This window comes from Neltuma alba, unplaced genomic scaffold (genome assembly GCF_004799145.2).
Source record: "Neltuma alba isolate B1F8T4 unplaced genomic scaffold, ASM479914v2 tig00003527_pilon, whole genome shotgun sequence".
In the NCBI taxonomy this organism is placed as follows: Eukaryota; Viridiplantae; Streptophyta; class Magnoliopsida; order Fabales; family Fabaceae; genus Neltuma; species Neltuma alba.
Genome location: NW_021633315.1, coordinates 548 through 23,677, shown reverse-complemented (window position 1 = coordinate 23,677; position 23,130 = coordinate 548). Strand labels below are relative to the sequence as shown.

Sequence of the window (23,130 nt, the reverse complement as noted above, 5' to 3'; positions counted from 1 at the left end):
AAAAAAGGTGTAAAAACAATACTGTAAAAAAAAATACGATAAAAGAAACACTATATAATGGCTTTATGAATTATTTTATTGAGGAAGGAGATATTGTTCAGATAATATTACAACTTAAGAGTTAAAAATCACTATAAAAATAATAATTATTATTAATAAGTAAGTTGAATAATCTAATAATAATTATTAATAAACAATTTTTTTAAAAAAAAATATCCCAGGACGGGACGGGACAACCCCGTCCCATGTCCCGTCCCGTCCCGGTCACTGTCCCGTCCCGTCCCGAGATTTTTTTTGTCCCGTCCCGTCCCGTCCCGAACTCACCGGAACCGGGACGGGACGACCGGGACGGGACAAATTGAACACTCCTAAGTACCTAGACATTATGTTAGGCCTATATCAAAAGTTATCATAATCAAGTCATCATAATACAAAAAGATGTCTTCATCTTTTGCTTAACTAAAAAGATGCTCCTTGGACTCTCCAAAACCCAAAGTTACAGTAGAAAAATTTACAACTGTTGATAGCTAAACTCAGTTTTCTTAGACATTTCCTCCTAGCCTTTCATGTCTTCTCCGAGAATCTTATAAAATGTCTCCTCTCTAATAAAGAAGGCACTATACAACCTGTATGTGTTTCTTCAAATATGCCCACTTTTGAGGAACACAATCAGGATTTCTATGAGTACAAATAAGAGGATAACAGGTGTGGCTGTTTCTGAGTTTTTGAGTGATTAAAATTTGAAATTGTCTCGACCCATTTGAAGAATGAGAGTGAATTGGACGGGATTTCAAAGAACAATCATAACAAAAATATCTAAGAAGCAATTACAATTTGGGACAAGGAAATTTTGGTGATTCATGCACCGAATATGATTAACTTCAAGTACTGCTACAACAATCACAACTAATTTATATGCTCGGTTCATAGATCGTGTTGCAAACCAAAAGTTAAAAACAACAGCAGCAAACAAATCTATATGTAGTTAAAGAAATATACCTGAAAGAAAGTGTTGAACAAGAAGAAAATAGTAGAAGAAGGCATAGATCAGGCAATGAACGGTGAGGACGACAGGCAGCGACAATGGTTTTTGCACACAAGTCGATAGTGATGAGAGGAGAAGAAGAGAGAGCAGCAAAAGAAAAATATTGAAGCATCTGAAAGAATAACTTTACTTTTTACAAAGGGGCATTTGATGGAATATTATATAGCTAATGAGGGTAAATTAGTTAGAATATTTGATCTCCCTCCAAAAAAGCCCCAATTTGGAGGGAACCAAAATAGGGGGTGGCCCCTCCAAAATTTTCAACCAAATTAAAAAAAGGGCTTATTTTCTCTCCCCTCCCCTACAACCAAACACACCCTTATACATTAATTCCCGGGGGCTTAAAACGCATACACACACTTACATACCTTTCACATGAAAAAAGAAAAGAAAAAGGAGAGTATGTTTGGGTGATGGTTAGCATTAGATTAAATCCCTTTGATAATAGAGAAATGGAGAGATGAGGAGGTTTGCAAAAATTTTAATAAGCTCAATTTAAAAAATTAAAAAAAGTAAGATTAAAAGTTTTTAATTAATTTTATTACTCTTTTATTTTACATATTTTTTATGAAAATTTTAAAGCTCTATTTTTAAAAAATTTTAAATCAAACTCATTAAAAAAAAATTTCCCTCCATTTCTCTGGGCAAGGTTTCTCTTGCGTGTAATGCTTTCGATGAGCTCAGGCTTCTTTTTTTTCCCTCTTTTAAATTGACATGACTGAAAACTCTTGCATATTTGTCACAATGTCTCTAGAATATTCTTAAATTTCAGCGGCTCAATTGCAAGTTGCTTTGATAAGTGTGGGAAGATTCTCTCCCTGCTTTTCCATCCCGAGGAAAGTATCTCTATCACGATGACTTTCCATTTTCGCTTCGCTGGCTCAGCTAGGGTCCTATGCGTATATAGCATCATGTGAAACCCAGATGATTTTATTATTTGAGTATGTATATATGATGAATCAAGGGATAATGACAGATAAAGAAGCTCCAAAATGTGAAATGCCAATTTGGGAAGCTAAAGAAATGTAATTACCCATAGGGAAGTCCTTCCCAAATTGGGATTTTAAAATTCAGTGAAATGACAAAAATGCCCTTTGTTCTTCTTTTTTTAAAAAAAACCCAGCCCCTCACCGGTGGCCGGCGACCACCGCCGGCGACTGGCCTCCGGCGGCCGCCGACCGCCTCCGACCGCCTCCGGCCACCGGCGTGGTGGCTGCCGGTGAAGGATTTTTGTGACAAGATTTTTTTTTTTGGGAATAGGATAATATTGGTTCAAAGTGGCGGGGGTGGGATTTGATCCCACAACCCCTTGGCCACTTGGACTAACAAAAGGATGGCCATTGGGCCATCAAAGATTTCTTAACCTTATAATGCAAACAAAAATATAAGTTAACTCTTTTACTGTGATTCCAGCTCGTGACAACAATTTATCTGAGGATGACAAGTCTTAATTGAGAAATAACAAGTCTAAATTTGATATTAACAAAGCAACTTTTCCTTATACATAACATAGCAGCATGTGCATTAATTAAAAATGATCATAATTTATTTAAAAATGACACGTCTTTACTATAAAATGACAAGTCTAAAATTGATATTAACAAGGCAACTTTTCCTTATACATAACAAGAAATAGCATCTACGTTAATTAAAAATGACCATAATTTATTTGAAAAAAACACGTCTTTACTGGAAAATGACAAGTCTAAATTTGATATTAACAAAGCAACTTTTCGTTATACATAACAAGAAATACCGAATAAATTGTTGTTATTTTTCAACAAAGACGTGTCATTTTTAAATAAATTATGATCATAATTTATTCGGTATTTCTTGTTATGTATAACGAAAAGTTGCTTTGTTAATATCAAATTTAGACTTGTTATTTCTCAATTAAGACTTGTCATCCTCAGATAAATTGTTGTCACGAGCTGGAGTCACAGTAAAAGAGTTAACTTATATTTTTGTTTGCATTATAAGGTTAAGAAATCTTTGATGGCCCAATGGCCATCCTTTTGTTGGTCCAAGTGGCCAAGGGGTTGTGGGATCAAATCCCACCCCCGCCACTTTGAACCAATATTATCCTATTCCCAAAAAAAAAAAATCTTGTCACAAAAATCCTTCACCGGCAGCCACCACACCGGTGGTCGGCGCCGGTGGCCGGAGGAGGTCGGCGGCTGCCGGAGGCCAGTCGCCGGCCACCGGTGAGGGGCTGGGTTTTTTTAAAAAAAAAAAAGAACAAAGGGCATTTTTGTCATTTCACTGAATTTTAAAATCCCAATTTGGGAAGGACTTCCCTATGGGTAATTACATTTCCTTAGCTTCCCAAATTGGCATTTCACATTTTGGAACTTCTTTATCTGTCATTTTCCCATGAATCAATTGAAAAACCAAATCAAACTGACCAAAATGGTTTGATCTAATTTAAATGCTGAACCTACTAGAAATTGAACCGGTATCAATATGGTTACGTTAAATCGGCAAAAATCAATAATAAACAAGTTTGAATGATTATATTATTATTATTGGTTTTCTTTTTTTTCATTTAATTCCAAATATTTCAGTTACTATAAATTTGAATAAATTTTAATAATAATTTTGACATTAACGATTATTAATTTTATTTATTGAGAACGACTATTAATTTTATTTATTGAGAAATCGTAAATATAAATATTTTCAAGTTATTATACTTTGATATTGTTACAATTATATTATTGTTGTATTTTCTTGTATTTTGTTATTAATAATTACTAATTTTATTATATTTTGTTATTTTCAATTAAATTATATTATTTTAATATGATCGATTTAATTTTGAATTGATCCTGGTCTGATATGCTGACTTTGAATCACTATCTCAACTAATTTAATGTTCATTCTTATTTTTTATTCCTTATATATAATTAAACTGTTGGTTGGAATATTCTCACACATGACACATACTACTTAATACTTAGTCACTAGGAATTAAATAATTATTTTTTTAATGATAAATGTATATTAATTTTTTTTAAAAAAATTCTATCTCAAGGGTTGCAAGCTCTAGAAATTTTTGTTTAATCATTTCCATTGAAAACTATCGTAATTAATTGAAATTTCCTATAGTATGTATAATTAATAGGATTGTTTAGAATAGAAATCATAAATTTATAAAATCTGTTTACCAAAACAAACCCTTCAATAACTCACATATTTACAACTACAGGAGGTCATTATACATGATGACTCCTTTCCGCAGAAAGATCTATAATGTCTAAATATAGTTTTAACAATTTAGATTTAAATTTTTCAATTGATTACTTTTAAATAGAACTAATTTTTTAAAAAACTGATAATTAAGAGATTATTTTATTTTAGATTGGACACAAAAAATTTTTAAAAATAAATAAATTTTGACCCTCCAAATTAGATGTTTGCGATTCAAATTTAATAGCTTATCTGGAAACCACTTCCATATTATAAAAATTTATCCAGAAATGCATCTAACAATTCATGATAAATTCTTCGTATGCAGCAATGAACAGAACGTGAGGGAGCTTTGCTCATGACAGACAATTGGACAAACGTTCTCATGGACAGCTAATTAATATGTATCCTCATGATATATTTTACTATTCTCTTAATATAAAAGCAAATTAACTAATTTAAAAAGATTAGAAAAGTTACTAAATTAATTAATCATGATATATATTACATAATCTCTCTAAAATACTCATGTATTATTAGATTATACATCAATTTATCATTGAGACAAAATAGTTTAAAAAATAATAAATATAAATACTTTAAAATAATGTATTAACTTCGATAATCTCTCTAAATTAGTTAATTAAGTTTTATATTAAGGGCTTTGGATACTAAAAGCTTATGTTTTGCTATAGGATAACACACCAGAGGATTATAGCAACGTGACGTATAAGGTCACATGAAGCTTTTTTTTTTTTTGATATAATTATTTAAAATTAGATTCAAGTATATTGGGTATAATTAGAGGTAGCTCTTCCAAAAAAGTTATTTTGCATTTATATGGATTTGAACTCAAAACCTCACACTTAAACGATGAAATTCTTTTTACTAGAACCAACACCTATTCGTTAAAGGTTTTTTGGGTTGAGCATTAAAATAATTATAAAAAAACAGCTGTTTAATGCAGCACTAATATGTAGATGATCATCGAGCAAGTCACATGTTGCTATGTATACGACAAAGATTGCGCCAGCCAAAACAGAAATGGGAAATCTCATATGCCTTCCGCATTAGGATGGAAAACAGAGAGAATCTTTCCATATTTTGTCAGCCAAAAGCCCAAAATCGCAATATTTGGATCATGAGATGACATATAATATGCTAATTTTGGTGTTTAATATAAGAGTCAGATAACTAATTAGTAAATATTTAAGAAAAATTAGTTAAGCTAATTATTTATAATAAATAAATATTACCTTTTTAGAATACCTTTGTTAATCATCTGTACTAGAATGGAAACATTTTAACATGTATAATCATTATAAGGACTATATTAGAAATAAATAAATAAATATAGAAGACAAGTAAATTAGAATATTATATTTGGAACCAAGTTGAATCTCCAACGTAACTAGCTCTTACATTTAGGACAAAGTAAGTCGTAGGAATTTGCTAAGTCTTGATGTTAAGGAAAAAAAACTTGTTAATTTTAATTTGAAAGTTGTTAAAATGTATTGTGATTTTGTTATTTCCAACTCAATTGTAAGCATTTTATGAAGAGGCTAGTTTTATTTCCAATTTGTTAACTTTTGATTTTGGAAAAAAAAACTTGTTAATTTTAATTTAAAAGTTGTTAAAATTTGTTGTAATGTTATTATTTCCAAACCAATTGTAAGCATTTCGTGAAGACACTAGTGTTTCCCAGTTTTGTAAATCTTGATATTAGAAAAAAAAACAACTTGTTAATCTCAATTTAAAAGTTGCTAAAATGTGTTACGATACTATTTCTTAACTGAAGTTGCTAGTTCCTAATGAAATATAGTCAATACCTATATAAAAGTTGCCAATAAATTGAAAAGTGGCTTGTTATTTCTTAATTGAAAGTTGTTAATATCTATTGAGATATAGTCAATACCCATACAAAAGTTGTTAACAACTTAGAGTCAAAACTAAGCATTGATGGCAAAACACTGATGGCATAATAGTTATACTCCTCCGGTCTTTAATATAGGACCCAATTCTTGAGTTGGTTTTGGTCCTAAATATAAGACCCCTTTCTCATATTTATCAATTTTCTCTAAATTACCCCTATGAATACTCCCTCAACTACAATCAAGTAAAAGAAGGAGAGGGAGTATTAAGAAAGATGATTATGGTGTTTTAGGAAAAATGTGTCACTTTTCTTATAATTAACTAACTTACCTAACTTCCTTAATCTAATCAAATTAGTTAAATGGGTCTTATATTAAGGACTGGAGGAGTACTATACTTTGGCCCAAACCAGCATGGGGTGATGGGATCCAATCTCATTGGTAGCCACCTCGCCAGCTTCGGTGATGGTCGGAGAGGGGTTGGTTTTTTTTTTGTTAAAAAAAATAAAATGTATTTTTATCATTTCACTTTAATTTTAAAATGATAATTTATATTTTTCTCTCATTTTGGCACTGGCATTATGTAGTGTTAGCTTCCCAAATTGGTATCTCATATATTCAAGGTTGTTTTTTTTGGGTCATTTTTCCATTTTTATTTCACGTTGTTGGCCGGGAAAAAAAAAAGGTCAAATATTACCTAGTATAATAATCGATATATCCCCAAAAACCACCTTTCATAAAATTTGGACCAGTGGGCTTGTAATTTTGTAAAGAGGCCTAAAAATCCAGGTAACAGGCCCAATATTATTTAAGGTTGATGCTCAGAAATATATGGTCCGGTAGATCAACGCATATTTTTGTTTAACCGAAAACTGTCAGTTTTATCAAAACATCAAAACAACTCAAACTTGGTTCCTATCCAATATGCCCAGCCAACTTGGGTACTGTAATTGGGCTTTAAAGTGTAAAATGTTGAAGTTGAACTTGAACTGGGTAGTTGCGTGGATAACATAATGCTGTGATGATTGATTTTTTTTTTTTTAAATGCAGGCTCAAGACATTCCGAGCTAAAGTAACCCGCATCTTGATAGGTTGGCTCGTATTACCAACTTTATTAACAATATCTCTAAAATGATTGTCTCTAATAGAAAATGCCTATGCTAGCAAAAATAAAATACTTACTAAAAAAAAAAAACCTCAAAATATGTACAAGCTCAAAGCTGAGCACCTGAAATATCATCAAGGACATTACTTTTCCTAGATTTCTTTTCAAAGCCTTTCCTCTGATTCTAGACCAATGGATTTCCTTTTTTTTTTTGTTTAAATTTTTATGGTCTGGCTTCCTTCCCTTCAAACAGATATTCCTAATCTGGAAATTGCTCCATGACGCCTAGCCCGCTTATGAGGTCTTCAAAAGTCATCAATATCTCTGGCCCTTGTCTCTTTGGGCGTCAACAAGGAGAATCCTTTCAACATCTTTTCGGCACTTGTCAATATGTACCTGTCATCTGATTTGGCAGTTTTTCTATTTATTTCCATTATTACAATTTTTACAAATTTGAATCTTGGCTACAAAATACTCCTCCGGTCCTCACGACTCAGTTCTTGAGTTGGTTTTGATTCTAAATATAATATATATTTTTTATATTTATCAGTTTTCTCTAAATTATTCTTATAGATACTCCATTAACTATAATCAAGTAGAAGAGGAAGAGAGAGTACTAAGAAAGATGATTATAATATTTTAGGAAAAATATGTCACTTTTCTTATAATTAACTAACTTACTTAACTTCCTTAATTTAATCAAATTAGTTAAATGAGTCTCATATTAAGAATTGGAGGAGTAACACCGAATATCAGTGTCACCAAAATATACAAACACCATTTGGCACAAAAGAAATATTGCCTTGCATGAAAGGAAATTTAGCATCCGCGCTCTATTATTCGAGAAATTCATAGTTCATTATACCAGAGGTATTTAGCATCCGCCCCAAACTTTAAGAAATAAATTTTTTTCTTCGTAGGGAAAAATATAACTTAATTTTTTTTAATAAGATACAAGACGTTTGACAATTGGACATATCTAAAAAAATACATTGGAAAAATTACAATGACGTACTTAAAAAAAGAAAATAATGACAAAATAAGTCTTAAAAGTAATTATTTTCTACTCTAAAACTTATTATTACAGGCAGTTTAGGTTATTGGAATTTTTTAATAATTATTTTATTTTCTTAGAACCTTATTATAATTCTCTCAAATACATTTGACAACATTAGAATTGTGATTATCATCCATCTGAACATGAGTGATAAGGACTCATTACTATTTCCTTATCCCTGAAAAATGTGCCCATCAAAATCACAAGCTTGACTTTAACAGACATGCATGAAAAAAAACATGCTTATGCGCTTTCTTTGGACAAATACACAACATGGTAAACTTGATTTGTGTTGGAAATTAAGTTTTACTAGGCAATAAAGTGGTTTGACTCTAATTATAAAAAAAATAATATGGAAATTGAAGTGTAAAGCGAAAGGAATTAGATTAGTTTTGGTTTTGATCTCCCTATTTTTAATTAGTTTTATTTTGGTCTTTATACCTAACAATAAGGACTAAAAATTAAGATTTAAGAAATGAAGAGAAAATGCATGGAAAATAAAGGAGATGAAAAAGATGAAAAATGGTGACCTAAGAAGAAAGAGGAGAGAAAACTTTACACTCCGACACATGTAAAATGAAGATGATCCCAAGGAAATTTAGGTCCTAAAAGAGAAACAGTAGTCCTGGGATGATGATAATTTCAATATTGAGATTTAGTAAAAATTAGCCAATAGAATTTAGATTTTATCGAAGGAGTTAGTCCTCTACAATGTAGTGAATTAATGATTAAATTTCTACTAATAAAAGCGCTTATATTTACTGTTCTTGAATATGATTCTCTATAATAAAAGGTATACCTGTGCTTGTTTATAGCAAAAAAAATTAGAGTTGAAATACATAAATGAGGGTGAATTTCGCCACTTGATAGTAAGAAGAGGAAATGAAGAAATTAGAAATGAAAAATAAAAAGGATACGATACATGAAGTTCGAATCTACTAGATACATTTTATACAAGAGAATTAAATTAAAAAGAAATGAAAATGAAAATAAATACACTCCACGTCCCTAAATAGTAAACACCTTCTCCTTGCTTATATGCAACCTCCATCGTTAGATTGAACTCTCTCCACGAGAGCCCCTAGATGGCACCACATAACCTCTTTCATTGCAAGTGATCAATTGCCTTTGGTCGCGCACACTTAATTCTTATCACTTACACATGAAAATTAAATACATAACTAGCTAAACAAAAATTTGAGAATTATAAACTAATTAATAAAATTGTTAAAAATATGAAATAATCTAGAAATTAGTCAATTATATCATCAAACACAAATTTTGTCAATTGAACTCAAAAGCATGAAATGAGGGTCAAAAGCTAATATCAAGCAAGTAAAACAACAAAAATATAATGATTTATCACCCCCCCCTTTCCTAATAATTCTATGTAGGGTATGTAAAATCTCAATAGTTTAATCTAAACTAATCTAACTCAAGGTGATTCAGTCATGTAAAAGCAAGCCTGATAACAAAATTGGACCAAATTAGATTATGCTAGCTAGCTAGCTCTGCTGGATCAAGTTCTAAACCTTGTTAGTAGGCGATTTGTAAGTACCTCTATAAGCGTTCTTTAAATCTTGAGGCATGCCCTGACCCTAATGAGTTTTGGGATTCAACTCACCTAAACTTTTTTTAAAAAAAAAGTTTTAAACTAACTGATTAGACACTCAGTCTTGTTCGGTTTGGTTTGGGTGAAATTTTTTTCAATATAGTTAGAGGTTTTGTTGTTGCTAAATGTTGTTGAACATTTTTATGAATTTATGATTAGATCTTAATGTTTTGCATGAGTTTTTATATGATTATATGTACTGTTAACTATTTGAATTAATTAAAATATTGCCTCCCGTATAGGGGAAAATAACAAAAAGAAACAAATCGAGGTCTTGAACTCCCCTCGTTAGTTCAAATGCACAGTGGATCATATCTGATCCAAGCAACCTTAGGTTAGCACTATATTAGATTGGATCATGGCTATGAGTTGTCTGCTTCAATGTGACTTCTTCTTTGGATGAGTTGATGATTAGCCCAATCTGATTTGTTCATGTACGCTCCTAATCTTTTGATCATTGGAGAGCCTCATTGCCCAATGGCATGGAAGGAGTTTTTTTTTTTAAAAAAAAAATTCTGAAGACAGTAAAATCACTTAAAAAAAGGTAATTTTAGAAAATATCCAGAGACCTAACTGTCATACACTGTTTTGCCGGATATTTTGTCATCCGCCCATTCCAGTGGTGCCGGGAAATAAGAATATACGAAGCGACTAATCTGAGCCGCGTATATGATCCAACGGTTCAGAGTCATGGTTACCTTACGGATAATATTTGGTGCTCAGATATGCTTGTAAGTTCGTTCGACTAGACCGAACTAGAAAGCCACGTGTCCAACTAAAACATGACTTTATTTAAGAATATTTTATTAGCACGAAAATGTTAAAACGAGTTTCCATTCTTGAACTGATCACTCACCTAACTAACTTTACCAATTTGCCCCTCCCCAGAAAAAATTAACCAATAACCAGCGAAAACCGAACAAGGTTTTCCACGCCCTGCGATTTTGATTCTCCAAGCTTGATACTTTCAACCTGCGAATCAAGACCGCCCACGTGTCAAGCCGGATACTCGTCGAGCTTTATACCCGTTCGATTCTCATTGTTTATGAGCCAGCGCACCTTTTCGTTTTCGATCTTCTTCTCAGACTCTCGTTTTCTCTTCGGTGGGAAAAAAACAAAAATCGAAGTGCTTTTTCTTCGGCTAAGGAGGAAGAAGGACTGAAGAAGGAATTAAGGGGAAAAAAGGCCACTGAGAAAGTACCCCACACTCTTTGTGCCATCGTGTTGTTGCAGCTTCCTCTGACTACTCTGTCTCTTTCAACGTCGGAACCCTAGTTCGATCCGCCGGGACTCCAAGCAGACGGTAATTGTTTGTTGGGGTTTAAATTGACTCTGGTGGGGGTCTGTTTACTGGGTTTTGTGTTTTGTTGAGGAGAGAGAGGGTTGTAATTACTGACAAAGAATTGTTTTTTAAGTAGTCGATGACTGAACGATTGGGGACTAGCTGAGATCAAACGGGCTGGATTTCCTCGCCGGATGGAGGGAGGTAGCGTCTTTAGACTTACTTGTTCTGGTACTGTTCATGTCCAACTTTTATGAGATATAGGGTACTTTTTTATTCTGTTTTCTCGGCAGAGATATTACTTCCGTTGCTTTGAAATGGTGGGCTTTGATTTCAAATGGTTGCTTTGGCTTCCTTTGATCTGAAATGGCATTCGTCCAAAAATGTTTAATATTTCTCACATTTTCACTGACTAATTGGTTTTTAAGGGTGTCTGTTAAAGGATTACGCTTGTTCGATCCTCTGGGAAGATTGGTTCTCTATAATTTTATCTCTACGAAAGGGTTTACTAAGTTTTGGTTGAAGTTCATTTATATTTATACATATATATTTTTGGGCTTGTAAACACAAAACTGCTTGTTGTATTGTACTCATTATTGGAATAATGATTTCCTCTTCTCGCGCTTCTGTTTTAACATGTTGACATCCTCCACGCACAAGGCACTGGATTCCTTGTCTATTTCCAAAATTTGTTAACTTTTGGATAATATATATTTAATGTACTGCTTGGAATAAAGTAGCTTCTTGGGCCACCTAATTATATTTTCCTTCACTTTAGCATTGTTTGATGAGCATATTTGCAAGTGGCATTGGCATTTTGAAATATTGGGTAATGATTGAAATGATAAAACCTGAGTTTTGTTTCCTGTTTGGATATGCTGGGGTTTCAAGTTGCCCTGAGTCATGTCGGTTGCTTATTTATTGTTCAAATTTTAATTTAAATTATTGCATTTCTGTCTGCGTGTGTCTGTGTCTATGCATGTACAACTTGCTCGCTGATGTGTGTTTGATGGATGCGTATACGTCCGCATGATTGGTCCATTGAACGTCTATTCGGGCATCTGTCTGAATGCATGTGTGCTTTCATTTTTTTTCCTTTTTTTTTTTTTTGGGTAAATGGAACCTCATCAAATTAAAAGAAAGAGAAATACACTAAATTAGGCTGTCAGATCTCCTTCATAAAGGAAAAAACTAAGGAAGGAAGAAAAGGCCAAAGAGGTTCAAAAAAAGTGAGCAGGGATTTTCAATTTCTCCACATATCAGGAATAGGGACTCATTTGAAACACCATGCTTCAAGCACTGAAGTGTGGTTCTACAATTCTATCCCATATCATTTGTGATAGAAAGGAGAGATTCCTTGAAGTGCTCCGTCTCACAATCCTCTCGCAGGTCCCTTTCTTTCTCATTTTTTCTTATGTATTTTTTTTTTCAGGGATATACCCATGGATTATGACGACAATGATTTTCAAAGCCAGAATCTTCATTTAGCTGGTGAAGGGAGCACCAAATTTCCTCCAGTATTAAGGCCATATGCTCTGCCCAAATTTGATTTTGATGAAAGCCTTCAAGGACAATCAAGATTTGATAATTTGGTTGAAACTGAAGTTTTTCTTGGCATTGAAAGCAACGAAGATAATCAGTGGATTGACGCATTCTCTCGAGGCAGTAGCGGCATAGGGTTTAGTTCAACTGCAGCTGAATCTTGTTCTATATCAAGGCATAACAATGTCTGGTCTGAGGCCACCTCCTCAGAGTCCGTTGAAATGCTATTAAAATCTGTTGGGCAGGAGGAATTTATTCCTAGACAATCTGTTATTCAGGAATCAGATGCCTGTAATGAACTGGCGTGCTTAGCTAAGCAAATGGAATCTAATCTGAAAACTGATGGTAAAAATGAATCTCGAGATGTTGCAGGTCTAAAGTTATCTGATAACATACATGAAGATGCGTCTGGATTGAAGAAAAATGAAAGAGAAGATGAACCTCACGTTGGAGTTTCCCAAGCCCAGGAAAATGAATTATCTTTTGATGGGAGTTCAGGCAATCTGGAACTAAGCGATATTTGCAAAAATATTAACCTGCCTCAGTCTGAGGGAATTCGTTTTACTGATATGAAAGGTAAAAATGAAAACCAACAAGAAGTTGAAACTGTGGGTGATGACTCATTGAGTGATAAGATTCTAGATGATTCATCTGCTTCTGGGGAACTACAAACTAGTATTACCGAAGCACCCGTGCAAAATATATCTGCTACTTCCGATTCATTAGATGTTCAACATGCACAAAATCAGGTAGTTGGTGTTAGTGGTGAGCGGCAAGGTGGTTTGACAGCTGAAACTGATAGGCAAGATACAGAATCTTACACATTTAACAAAGATACTAATGTAGACACACAGGCTTTAGATGGATATGCAGTTGGGACTGATGCACATAATCCCGATAATTCTCTTTGTTCGGCATCTGAAGAAGCTTTGAATGGTGGAAGTGTGGTTAAGGGACTTGATCCTTGCTTAACTAATGTGGATGGCTCCTTAAGCATGGTACCAAGCAATGTTTCAGACTTGCAGAAGGAAGAAAGATGTAGCGAGAATATAATTTCTAGTAATCCATGTCTGGACAGTGCAGGTGAAAATGCAGTTAAAGATGTAATGAAAGATGATCAGTCTGCACTAATTGCACACAACTCTCCAAAGGTTGAAGTTAAAGGCAATACTGGTTTTGGGGAAGTAACTGAGATAAATAATTCCAATTGTGGGATTTCTCCTAGTCTCCAGCAGGGTGTGGATTCTGTTGAAAAGAAGACACATGGTGAGGGCACTTCTGCTAAGGAAAAGGAATCACTGAACACTGGCCATGAAATGGATATGGAGGTTTCCGTAAGCGAGGTAGAGGCACCTATTTTAACTGTGGAGGGCAGTGACATTTCTAAAACTAATGAACATGATAATAGCAAGGTAGAAGGCATTTCTTGTTCCAGCATGGGGTCGACAAAATCTTGCATTTTGGGTGAATCAACTTCAGTACGTGAGGGCAGTGAAGCTGGCAAGCTGGATGACAAAAAACTTCGTCAAGATATGCCTAATGTGGACCAAGATTTTACAAGGGCTCCTTCTGACTGTAGCCCAATAAATTGTGATGCTGATAAGGTCCATCTTGTTGATAAAGGAATTGGTTCATCCTCTGTTAGCCCCGGTGGCATGGAAACTGGGTTATCAACTTCCTCAGTATCAGCTGACGTCACAGCAATTGATAATTCAGGTATGCCATAATTTTATAATTACTTAGAAAAGGATGGTTAGTTTTTCATACCTTGTAGAATCTAGAAAAGGATGGTTAGTCTTTCATACCATATAGGATCTAGCTTAAAGTTGTCTTTGCTTTGCTATCTTTCAGCTTCAGAAGCTTTAGTAGATGTTTCTTTCGCATCATGTGGTACAGTGGATGTTCAATCTTCTTGCAATGTTTCCACCCAGAAAGTCGTAGATCAAAATGGTGTTCAGAGGAAGACTTCTCCTGCTGGGTCCAATCCTGTTGTAAAAAAGGAAGAGTCTGATCCCAGAGTTGCTGAGGAAGCACACTTATCTACTCCTGTCGTGTCTTCTGAACTGGGAACTGTTCCTTGCCCAGTTATTGGAACGGAGCACCAGTCTTGTGGTACTTCTAGACAACTGTCTTGTGAGACAGTAGAAAGCTGTACAAAGAATGTAGAGACTTGTGCCATTGGAAATGTTAGTGAGCCTCTAAAAACAATTAATCGTAATCAGGAGTCCGCAAAAGAAATGGATGCCTCTCCATCTCTACCCAAACTGGCAGCAAAACAGGATGAAGTAAACCCACACTCGAAAATTTCAGGTGATTTAATAGTCTGTCCACTTTTGAGTTCCATTTTGATTTATTGTTGATGTGTTACTTGTTACTATTGGCATTCTTCATAGCACCAAATACTCAGATTCTTCAGTTTTCTCCAATTGAGTGTTTTTATAAGAATCTTGCACGTTAAATCATGTTTTAAAATGATGTTAGCATATAAACAGTGTCTCTTGTCAATAATGGCATGTCATGATTCTTCTGAGTGTCATGGGAATTTGCTTCAAAAGATGTACCGTTTTTCTCTACTCCCCTTAGTGCCTGTGGGTCAATTTAATTTTTTTCTGAACAAATGGCAAATTATTGGTTTTCTTTACTGGCAGAACGCTTGGCTGATCTGCTTATGACTGTGACATGTGATCTCCTTATTGGTTTGACATCTATTATTGGTTTGTCAGATGTCAAACTATAAAATTATTGTAGGACATCTTATTAACCTTTAGTTTTATATTGGGAGATTCACACTGCACCTCTATGGACGATCTAGAAGTACAGAAGTTAATTCAGTGTATCGAAGTTCATTCATTGGATATTGCATGCCCTAATGAAACGGGAACGACTCCCTGCTTGTGATAGTACCCCCCCCCTTTTTTTTGGGGGGGGGGGGTTGTTAAAATTATCGTAGTACATGTTCCCACCTTTAACCTTATGGACAAGGTGAGACTTGCTGGGAAATGAACTGATGGACCCTGTGTTAATGGTATACAATGGCTATGTGAACAATGGAAACAACACCCAGGGAAACACTATATGGGCTATGGGCACAAATTGATGAGAGGAGAAAGAAAATTAAGTCCCATGGGAACATGGGAGAGAGAGGCGGCAGAGGAGATGTTGAATAGAGAATTATCTGAGTAACTACCCTTGTGGGTAATGCATTTTTGCTGCTTCTCGTTTGGATGGGGTGGGGTGTTCAGGGGATATTTTGGCAGGGCTGGTAGCTGCTAGACACTGAGTATTTTAGGCAGAAGTTGGGAGGGAACCTTGTTTCTGTAAAGCCCAGAGTTGTGTGTTCATTTTCTTTTTCATACCATTTCGTAGCTCTGTAATTGGATTCTCTGCCTACTTCCTCCTTTGTTTAAGGAGTTGCAATTCATTTTATAAATAAGGGCTAAGTTGCATCCAGCACCAATAGTTTTTTGTGCATTCAGTATCCTTTAGTTGCATCCAGTATCCCCTGAAGTAATTTTTGGTGCAACTTTACCCTTAAAATGTTTTCTCTGACCACCCTAAACTTAGGATATTGAGTGCTGCTTGAAAAGTATATTGGGATGCTGAATTCATCAAAACCTACTTTTAAGATAGAGTGCTACTGGGAAAGGATATTTCCAGCATCAAAATTATTGTAGGATACTGTATGGAAAAATACTTTAGGGTGCTGAATGTAACTTGACCCTATAAATAGTTTCTATCAGATGGTAACTTTGTTGGATGGTAATCAATATCTATGATGCTGAGTGGTTTATTTTTGTGATGTGAATCTTGTATACGTATTGTCTTAACATTCATTCAAATGTTATCAAATCTTTTAATGGTATTATCCTGCAGGAGACATGTTACTTTCAAATCAAGGTTGTGTGTCTTCTGCTCCTTTGTCTGATTCTCATGTTGAGTTGCATGAGACTGTGGGCTGTCGTGCCTATCCTGCTGATAATACATGCAGTGCATCTATTACAGTTGGAAGGTCTTCTGAAACTGAGAAGGATGGCAATCAGAATCCCCCCGTTTCTGAGCTTATCAATAGAGATGCAACTAATCTGCTATTGATTGATGATAACTTGAAGGGAAATGACGCATCTAAAGATAAGGGAAGCTTGACTTCTGAGTTAAATGCAGAGGCTGATTTGTCCAAAAAAAATGCTGGAGGTTCAGCTACAAAGGATGTTGGGAATAGCCAGCCGGTTCCGGCTGCTACAGCCAGCAAAGCATCGACAGTAAGTCTTCTTTCAGTTCTTTCAGTTTTGATTCTGTAGTTGGACTCTAACTTTTTTTCTCTCCTTTTCCTAATTGAAGATTGTGGAGGTATCTCCATCTAGGTTAGATCCTTTGAAAATCAAAACTGCAGATGCTTCCCATGGAAGTCCACAAATTTCTGATGGAGAGATAGCACGTAGTGTTCCCAAAAGTACATCTCAGCGTAAAACCAGACGAGCATCTAATAAGAATGCTGGAAAGGAATCTTCTAGAAAAGCGAGTCATGTGAAAGAAACACCTCCGTCAAGACAACCTGAGAGAGTGGATAAATCAAATAATGCAAAGCTCAGCTCACCCCCTGGTTTCCAGTTGATGCAATCCAATGAGATGCTGCAGTATGGCCATATAGATTCTGGCAGTGCAAAGCCGTTTGCTCTGCTAAACGCTTCAACATCTAGTCTTCCAGATTTGAACACCTCTGCTTCTGCTCCTGTACTGTTTCAACAACCTTTCACAGATCTACAGCAGATACAATTGCGTGCACAGATCTTTGTTTATGGAGCTTTAATGTGAGTTCAAATGTTTGCTATTTAGTTGTGATGGAGCTACATGAATGAGATGTCCATAACTGCTCTTGAATCAATGTGTTTTATCAAACAATCCTTGTTCTATGCCAAAATCTGACACACCCACTCCCGTGTATATGAAAAATGGGAATTACTTGTTCCGTTCTATTGTTAATCTTTCATTTTTGAGTGTTATGCTGAGTTTATACCATTCTCATTCCACCACTGTGCTTGTCCTGAATTAGTAATAAATATTTAGGCAGCTTGTTAATATTACCAACTAAAGAATGTTTTAGAACTTCCAGTTTATTAATCACTTGATCCTATTATTCCCACAATTAATATTGCTGCAGTCAAGGCACAGCACCTGATGAGGCTTACATGATATCAGCATTTGGAGGTCCAGGTTAGTTTCTTTATCATGGCCTCCCTCTGCTCGTTTCCTTTAGTCCTTCATTTGAAATAATGGATTTACTGTAAATTTTATGCTTAGATGGTGGAAGAAGCCTCTGGGAGAATGCTTGGCGTGTGTGTGTAGAAAGGCAGCATGGTCAAAAGTCTCTTCTAACGAACCCAGAAACTCCTGTACAATCACGATCTGGTATACCTTGTTATTTTTAATCTGCTTTTTCTTTTTTCCTGAGTTGATAGGAGGTAACTTTTGAGATTTAGAATCTGCAGGTCCTAGAGCCTCTGAATTGGCTAGGCAAGGTTCACATCAAAGTAAGGGCATCTCCTCTCCTCTTGGTCGATCCAACAGCAAGGCTACTCCAGCAGTTGTAAACCCTTTAATACCTCTTTCATCTCCTCTTTGGAATTTACCAACTCCATCTGATTCACTGCAACCCGGTGCACTCATAAGGGGATCTGTTTTGGATTATCCACGGGTACCTTCTTCTTTGCATCCTTATCAAACTCCACCTCTGAGGAACATTCTTGGACATAACACATCTTGGATATCCCAGGCACCTGTTCGTGGACCATGGATTGGATCCCCTGCTCCTGCTTCTGCTCCTGATACCAATTCCCTGATTTCTGCGTCACCTATTTCAGATTCAGTTAAATTTAATTCATTCAAGGGATCTTCTTTGCCTCCTTCCAGTGGTATAAAACCTGTTACTCCAGCGCTTCCATCTTCCAGTGCAGCTCCACAGAGTATCTTTGTAGGGACTGCCCCTCTGCATGATACCAGCAATGTAACAGTATCACCTCAGCATTCTTCTGATCCTAAGCCTAAAAAAAGAAAGAAGGCTATGGTATCTGAAGATCTTGGCCAGAAGGCTTTGCAAACACAATCTCAACTAGAGCTGAATCCTGTTGTTAGTTCTCATGTATCCACTTCTGCTGTTCTAGCCCCCACTGTTGGGAGTTTGCCCAAAACTACTGTGTCTCTGCCCTCTCTATCTCCTGCTGATCACCTCAAAATTGATCGTAATATTGAGAAGAGGTTTCTGTCAGATGAGTCCCTCACAAAAGTTAAGGAGGCTGGTGCTCATGCAGAGGAAGCTGCTGCTCTTTCTGCAGCTGCTGTGAACCACAGCCTCGAGATATGGACCCAGCTGGATAAGCAGAAAAATTCTGGATTGGTGCCTGTTATTGAGGCAGAGTTAGCTTCTGCAGCGGTTACAGTTGCAGCAGCAGCTGCTGTTGCAAAGGCAGCAGCTGCAGCTGCCAAAGTTGCCTCAAATGCTGCATTGCAAGCAAAACTTATGGCTGAAGAAGCATTGACCTCATCTAGTAAGGAGGGTACCTCCCAAAGTAATGGGATCTCTCATTCTGAGGGTATTAAAAACCTGGGAAAAGCTACTCCTGCATCCATATTGAAGGGTCCTAACGGAACCAGCAGCTCTGGCTCTATTATTGTTGTTGCAAAGGAGGCTGCCAGAAGGAGAGTGGAAGCTGCATCAGCTGCTGCAAAACAAGCTGAAAATATGGATGCCATTGTTAAGGCTGCCGAGCTGGCAGCTGAAGCTGTATCACAAGCAGGAAAGATTGTAACTATGGGTGATCCTCTGCATATAAGTGACTTGCTAGAAGCTGGTCCACAGGGTTGCTGGGAAGCATCACGCAACTCTCGTCAGCAAGTTGGATCATCAAAAGGCAAGACTAGAGGTTCATTGAGCATTGACAATGTTGGAGACGATGTCACAATTTCTCGTACACTTGCCAGAAGCATTCCATCTGATGGAGTGGGGATTCAGATTGCTGCAGGTGAGAAGTCACCTCTTCGTAAGGTGTATAATGAGAGATCAGAGGACCGTACGAGAACCCTGGATGGTAATTCTAAATCCACTGACACCATTGAAAAGATTTCAATTGGACCAAGGGGTTGCAATGTTTCTGACTCTGTCAATCCCATTTGTTTGGTTTCAGAATCTGAGATTGAAATGCATGATCCTTCTCTCCCTGTTGCAAATGTATCTGAAAGGCTGGGGGAGAACAACATCAAGGAGGGGTCACCTGTAGAGGTTGTTATCAGGAATTTTTGTAATCTAGTTTATTTAATTGAAGTGGCCACATTAATTCCCTTCGGTTTTACTCATCATATTAGGTCATGGGTCTCATAAAAATCTTGTAGTGTTGCTGTTAGATTGTCTTTTTACATCGAAGCAATTATATTGCAGGTTTTCAAAGATGGAGGAGAGGGATGTCAAGCTGCATGGTTCACAGCGAACGTTTTAAGTTTGAAAGATGGAAAAGCTTATGTTTGCTACTCTGTTCTTGTAGCTGACGGAGGTTAGTCAAGCATCCTTGTACTTCATCAAGCATTAGATTGTCTGAGGAAACTGCACTGTTCATGAATTATGAATAGTGTGGCTTCCTATATTAACTACTTGACCACAAAACCACGCGACTTTTTCATTAAAATCTTGACTATTTGTGTGACTTTTGATGGAGTGATGGACTAGGGCTTTTTGTGTTTAAGATTAAAACTAATTTCGGTACTCTTGAAAAGGAAATTTGCAATGTAAAATTTACTACATTAAACCTTATAACATGCCTTTGCTACTGATTGAAGGTGTTCGTCATAGGTTCAGTAATTTGGTCCTTGGTTTACTACGTTAGGATCCCCCCCCCCCCCAAACAAAAAAGCCAGCTTTCATTAAGATCAAGTAATTGGCCATTACTTTGTGAATTCATTTATTGTGTTAATGAGAAAATTTCTGCTTCCTAGGTGCAGGGCCTTTGAAGGAATGGGTTCCATTAGAAAGTGAAGGAGAGAAGCCACCCAGAATACGCGTTGCCCGTCCTCTAGCTGGTACAAGTTATGAAGGAACGAGGAAGAGACGTAGAGCAGCTACTAGAGATAATGCTTGGTCTGTTGGGGATAGAGTTGATGTATGGATACAAGAAAGGTACAGCCATCTGAAATTAGTCTTGGTAGTCATTTGTAATTGACATTTGATGGATTATGGTTACAAGACAGCCTGTTGAAATGCATAAACAATTGGTTATGAGATAGAAGCTGATGGTAATAGTGTGTTGGGGGAGGTCTTATTCGTATGAATGCTACAAAATCTTTCCAAGGTTCCGCTTATTTGACACTTGTTAATTAATTGGGTGCAATGAAAGTGATATATATTCAACAAAGGAATGATTTTTTATAGGATGATTTTTTTTTTTTTAAGAATAATTGTTTCCGGATATATGTGTGTGTGTGTGTGTGTGTGTGTGTGTATCTGAATCTTCTGTTTCATTCATAGGATCACAAGATTTTTTAATACTCGAGAAGGGAATAATTTTTCATCATTATTTGTCATGATAACGCCTAGAACTTGCATATTTTAAACTGCACTTAAACTCACGTTGGAGAAGTGCCCCTTGAGAGATCTATCATCCAGAGATGTAACTCATCCTGATTTTACCTTTAATTTTGTCTAACCTTCAAATCTTGTTAAGCTAGGCTAAGTCCACGTTGATATCACCTATTTGGTTTCACAATCTTTTTGTCTTGTTGCAATCTCTTGTTATAGTTCTTGTAATGCTTTAACCCTCTCATTAAGTTGTGCATATTTTCTTGGTATTATGATCTCACATTTGGCACATTTTATTATCAGCTGGCAGGAAGGAATTGTAAAGGATAACAAGAAAGATGAAATAACTGTTGACTTTCCTGGTATAGAAATGATTTGATTGAACACTAGTGTTTCATGTTCTTAGCAATTATACTGTGCTTGAAAATTAATAATCCAATTGATTCTCTGCAGCTCGTGGAGAAACAGCAGTTGTCAGATCTTGGCAAGTTAGATCATCCCTTATTTGGAAGGATGGGAAATGGATTGAATATTCCAGCTTAGGAGCAAATGTTAATTCTTCCCATGAGGTATTTTTCTTACATCTTCCAATGGGGAATTGATCAATATTTAATGATTAATGCTTGCCTGTTCTGAGCTTAAGATTTTGCATGCAGGGCGATACACCACGTGAAAAACGAGCCAAGTTGGGTAGTCCTATGGTAGAGGCAAAAGGGAAGGATAAGATGTTAAAGAACATTGAGGATGTGGATCTGACAAACCCTAATGAATTGCGATTGCTTGATTTGACAGAAAAAGAGAAAGTGTTTAACATTGGTAAGAACAGCAAGAATGATGTTAAAACTGATACACAAAGAATGCCAAGAACTGGTCTTCAGAAAGAAGGATCAAGAGTGATCTTTGGTGTTCCTAAACCTGGGAAGAAGAGGAAATTTATGGAAGTTAGCAAACATTATGTTGCAGATAGGAGTGATAAGGTTAATGATGGAAATGATTCAGTTAAACTTGCAAATTTCTTGATGCCTCAAGGTCCATCATTTCGAGGATGGAAAAATAATGCCAAGAATGATACAAAGGAGAAACGAGGAGCCAATTCCAAGTCCAAATCCGTTAAGTCTGGAAAGCCTGGTGTTCTGGGTAAACCAATCCTGTCAAAAGACAATCCTTCAGCAGATGCCTTTCCTCTCCCCAATGATTCGACAGATCATACACAAAAGACCAAAGACTCTGCAAGCCATTATAAGAATGCATCTGAGAGTGAAAACCGTGTGGAGATGGCATCCTACTCTGCAAATGATGGAGCAGCTGAGGGACCAATCTTGTATCCTCCGTTGGCAGCCTCATCTGATGCTCCTTCCTCTAGCAGGACAACCACATCAAGAGCAAGTAAAGGAAAACTTGCCCCTGCTGGTGGAAAGTTGGGTAAGATAGAGGAGGAAAAACTAACAGCTGAAACTGCTGAACCTCGTAGATCCAATCGCAGGATCCAACCAACATCAAGAGTAAGTATTTCATGTGTTTTGTTCTAGTGCTGAAATTAGATTTTGCCACGTTGCATTTAACAAATTGGCTTTCATGTTTTGTCATTCTTGGAAGTGTGAAAGTGAGCCATCTTTTAACTTTGCACTGCTAAAAAATAATTTTCTGTATTTAATATTTTTGTCGTCATCTTTGCCTGTTGTGACCGGCTTTGGGGTGGCAGCTATTGGAAGGGTTACAGAGTTCTTTAATCATCTCAAAGATTCCTTCTGTTTCGCACGAGAAGAGTCACAAAAACCAGAATCGTAATGCTTCTAGGGGTGAGGATCCTTACGCGAGAATCTCAATTTTTGGTGATGGGCACTGCTTTTGAAGCTTGTTGAATCCG

General features: G+C 36.0%; 2 protein-coding genes across 10 annotated transcripts in view; one reads left to right on the top strand and one right to left on the bottom strand.

Annotated features, from left to right (window-relative positions):
* LOC114741776 (probable aquaporin TIP2-2) overlaps nucleotides 1–13,378 on the bottom strand; it is an 18,619-nt gene extending 5,241 nt beyond the window's left edge. Inside the window, exon 1 of the mRNA XM_028930041.1 lies at nucleotides 13,373–13,378. The gene's annotated coding sequence lies outside the window, so the exon portion shown is untranslated. The remainder of the gene's footprint in view (nucleotides 1–13,372) is intronic.
* LOC114741775 (uncharacterized) lies at nucleotides 10,969–23,130 on the top strand. Of its 9 annotated transcripts, XM_028930039.1 has the most exons (17): nucleotides 10,972–11,182; nucleotides 11,298–11,392; nucleotides 12,594–14,419; nucleotides 14,555–15,013; nucleotides 16,577–16,962; nucleotides 17,042–17,511; nucleotides 17,862–17,914; nucleotides 18,002–18,109; nucleotides 18,181–18,395; nucleotides 18,474–19,785; nucleotides 19,882–19,976; nucleotides 20,133–20,244; nucleotides 20,684–20,864; nucleotides 21,567–21,625; nucleotides 21,717–21,832; nucleotides 21,920–22,765; nucleotides 22,966–23,130. In XM_028930039.1, exons 3-17 carry the CDS (start codon nucleotides 12,604–12,606, stop codon nucleotides 23,113–23,115), a joined length of 6,378 nt encoding a protein of 2,125 aa, XP_028785872.1. In that variant the 5' UTR covers nucleotides 10,972–11,182; nucleotides 11,298–11,392; nucleotides 12,594–12,603; the 3' UTR covers nucleotides 23,116–23,130. The 9 variants fall into 9 exon arrangements, with proteins under 9 accessions (XP_028785867.1, XP_028785872.1, XP_028785871.1 ...); XM_028930034.1 differs by having other exon boundaries at nucleotides 10,969–11,182; nucleotides 11,298–11,365; nucleotides 18,181–19,785; XM_028930038.1 differs by having other exon boundaries at nucleotides 14,600–15,013; nucleotides 18,181–19,785.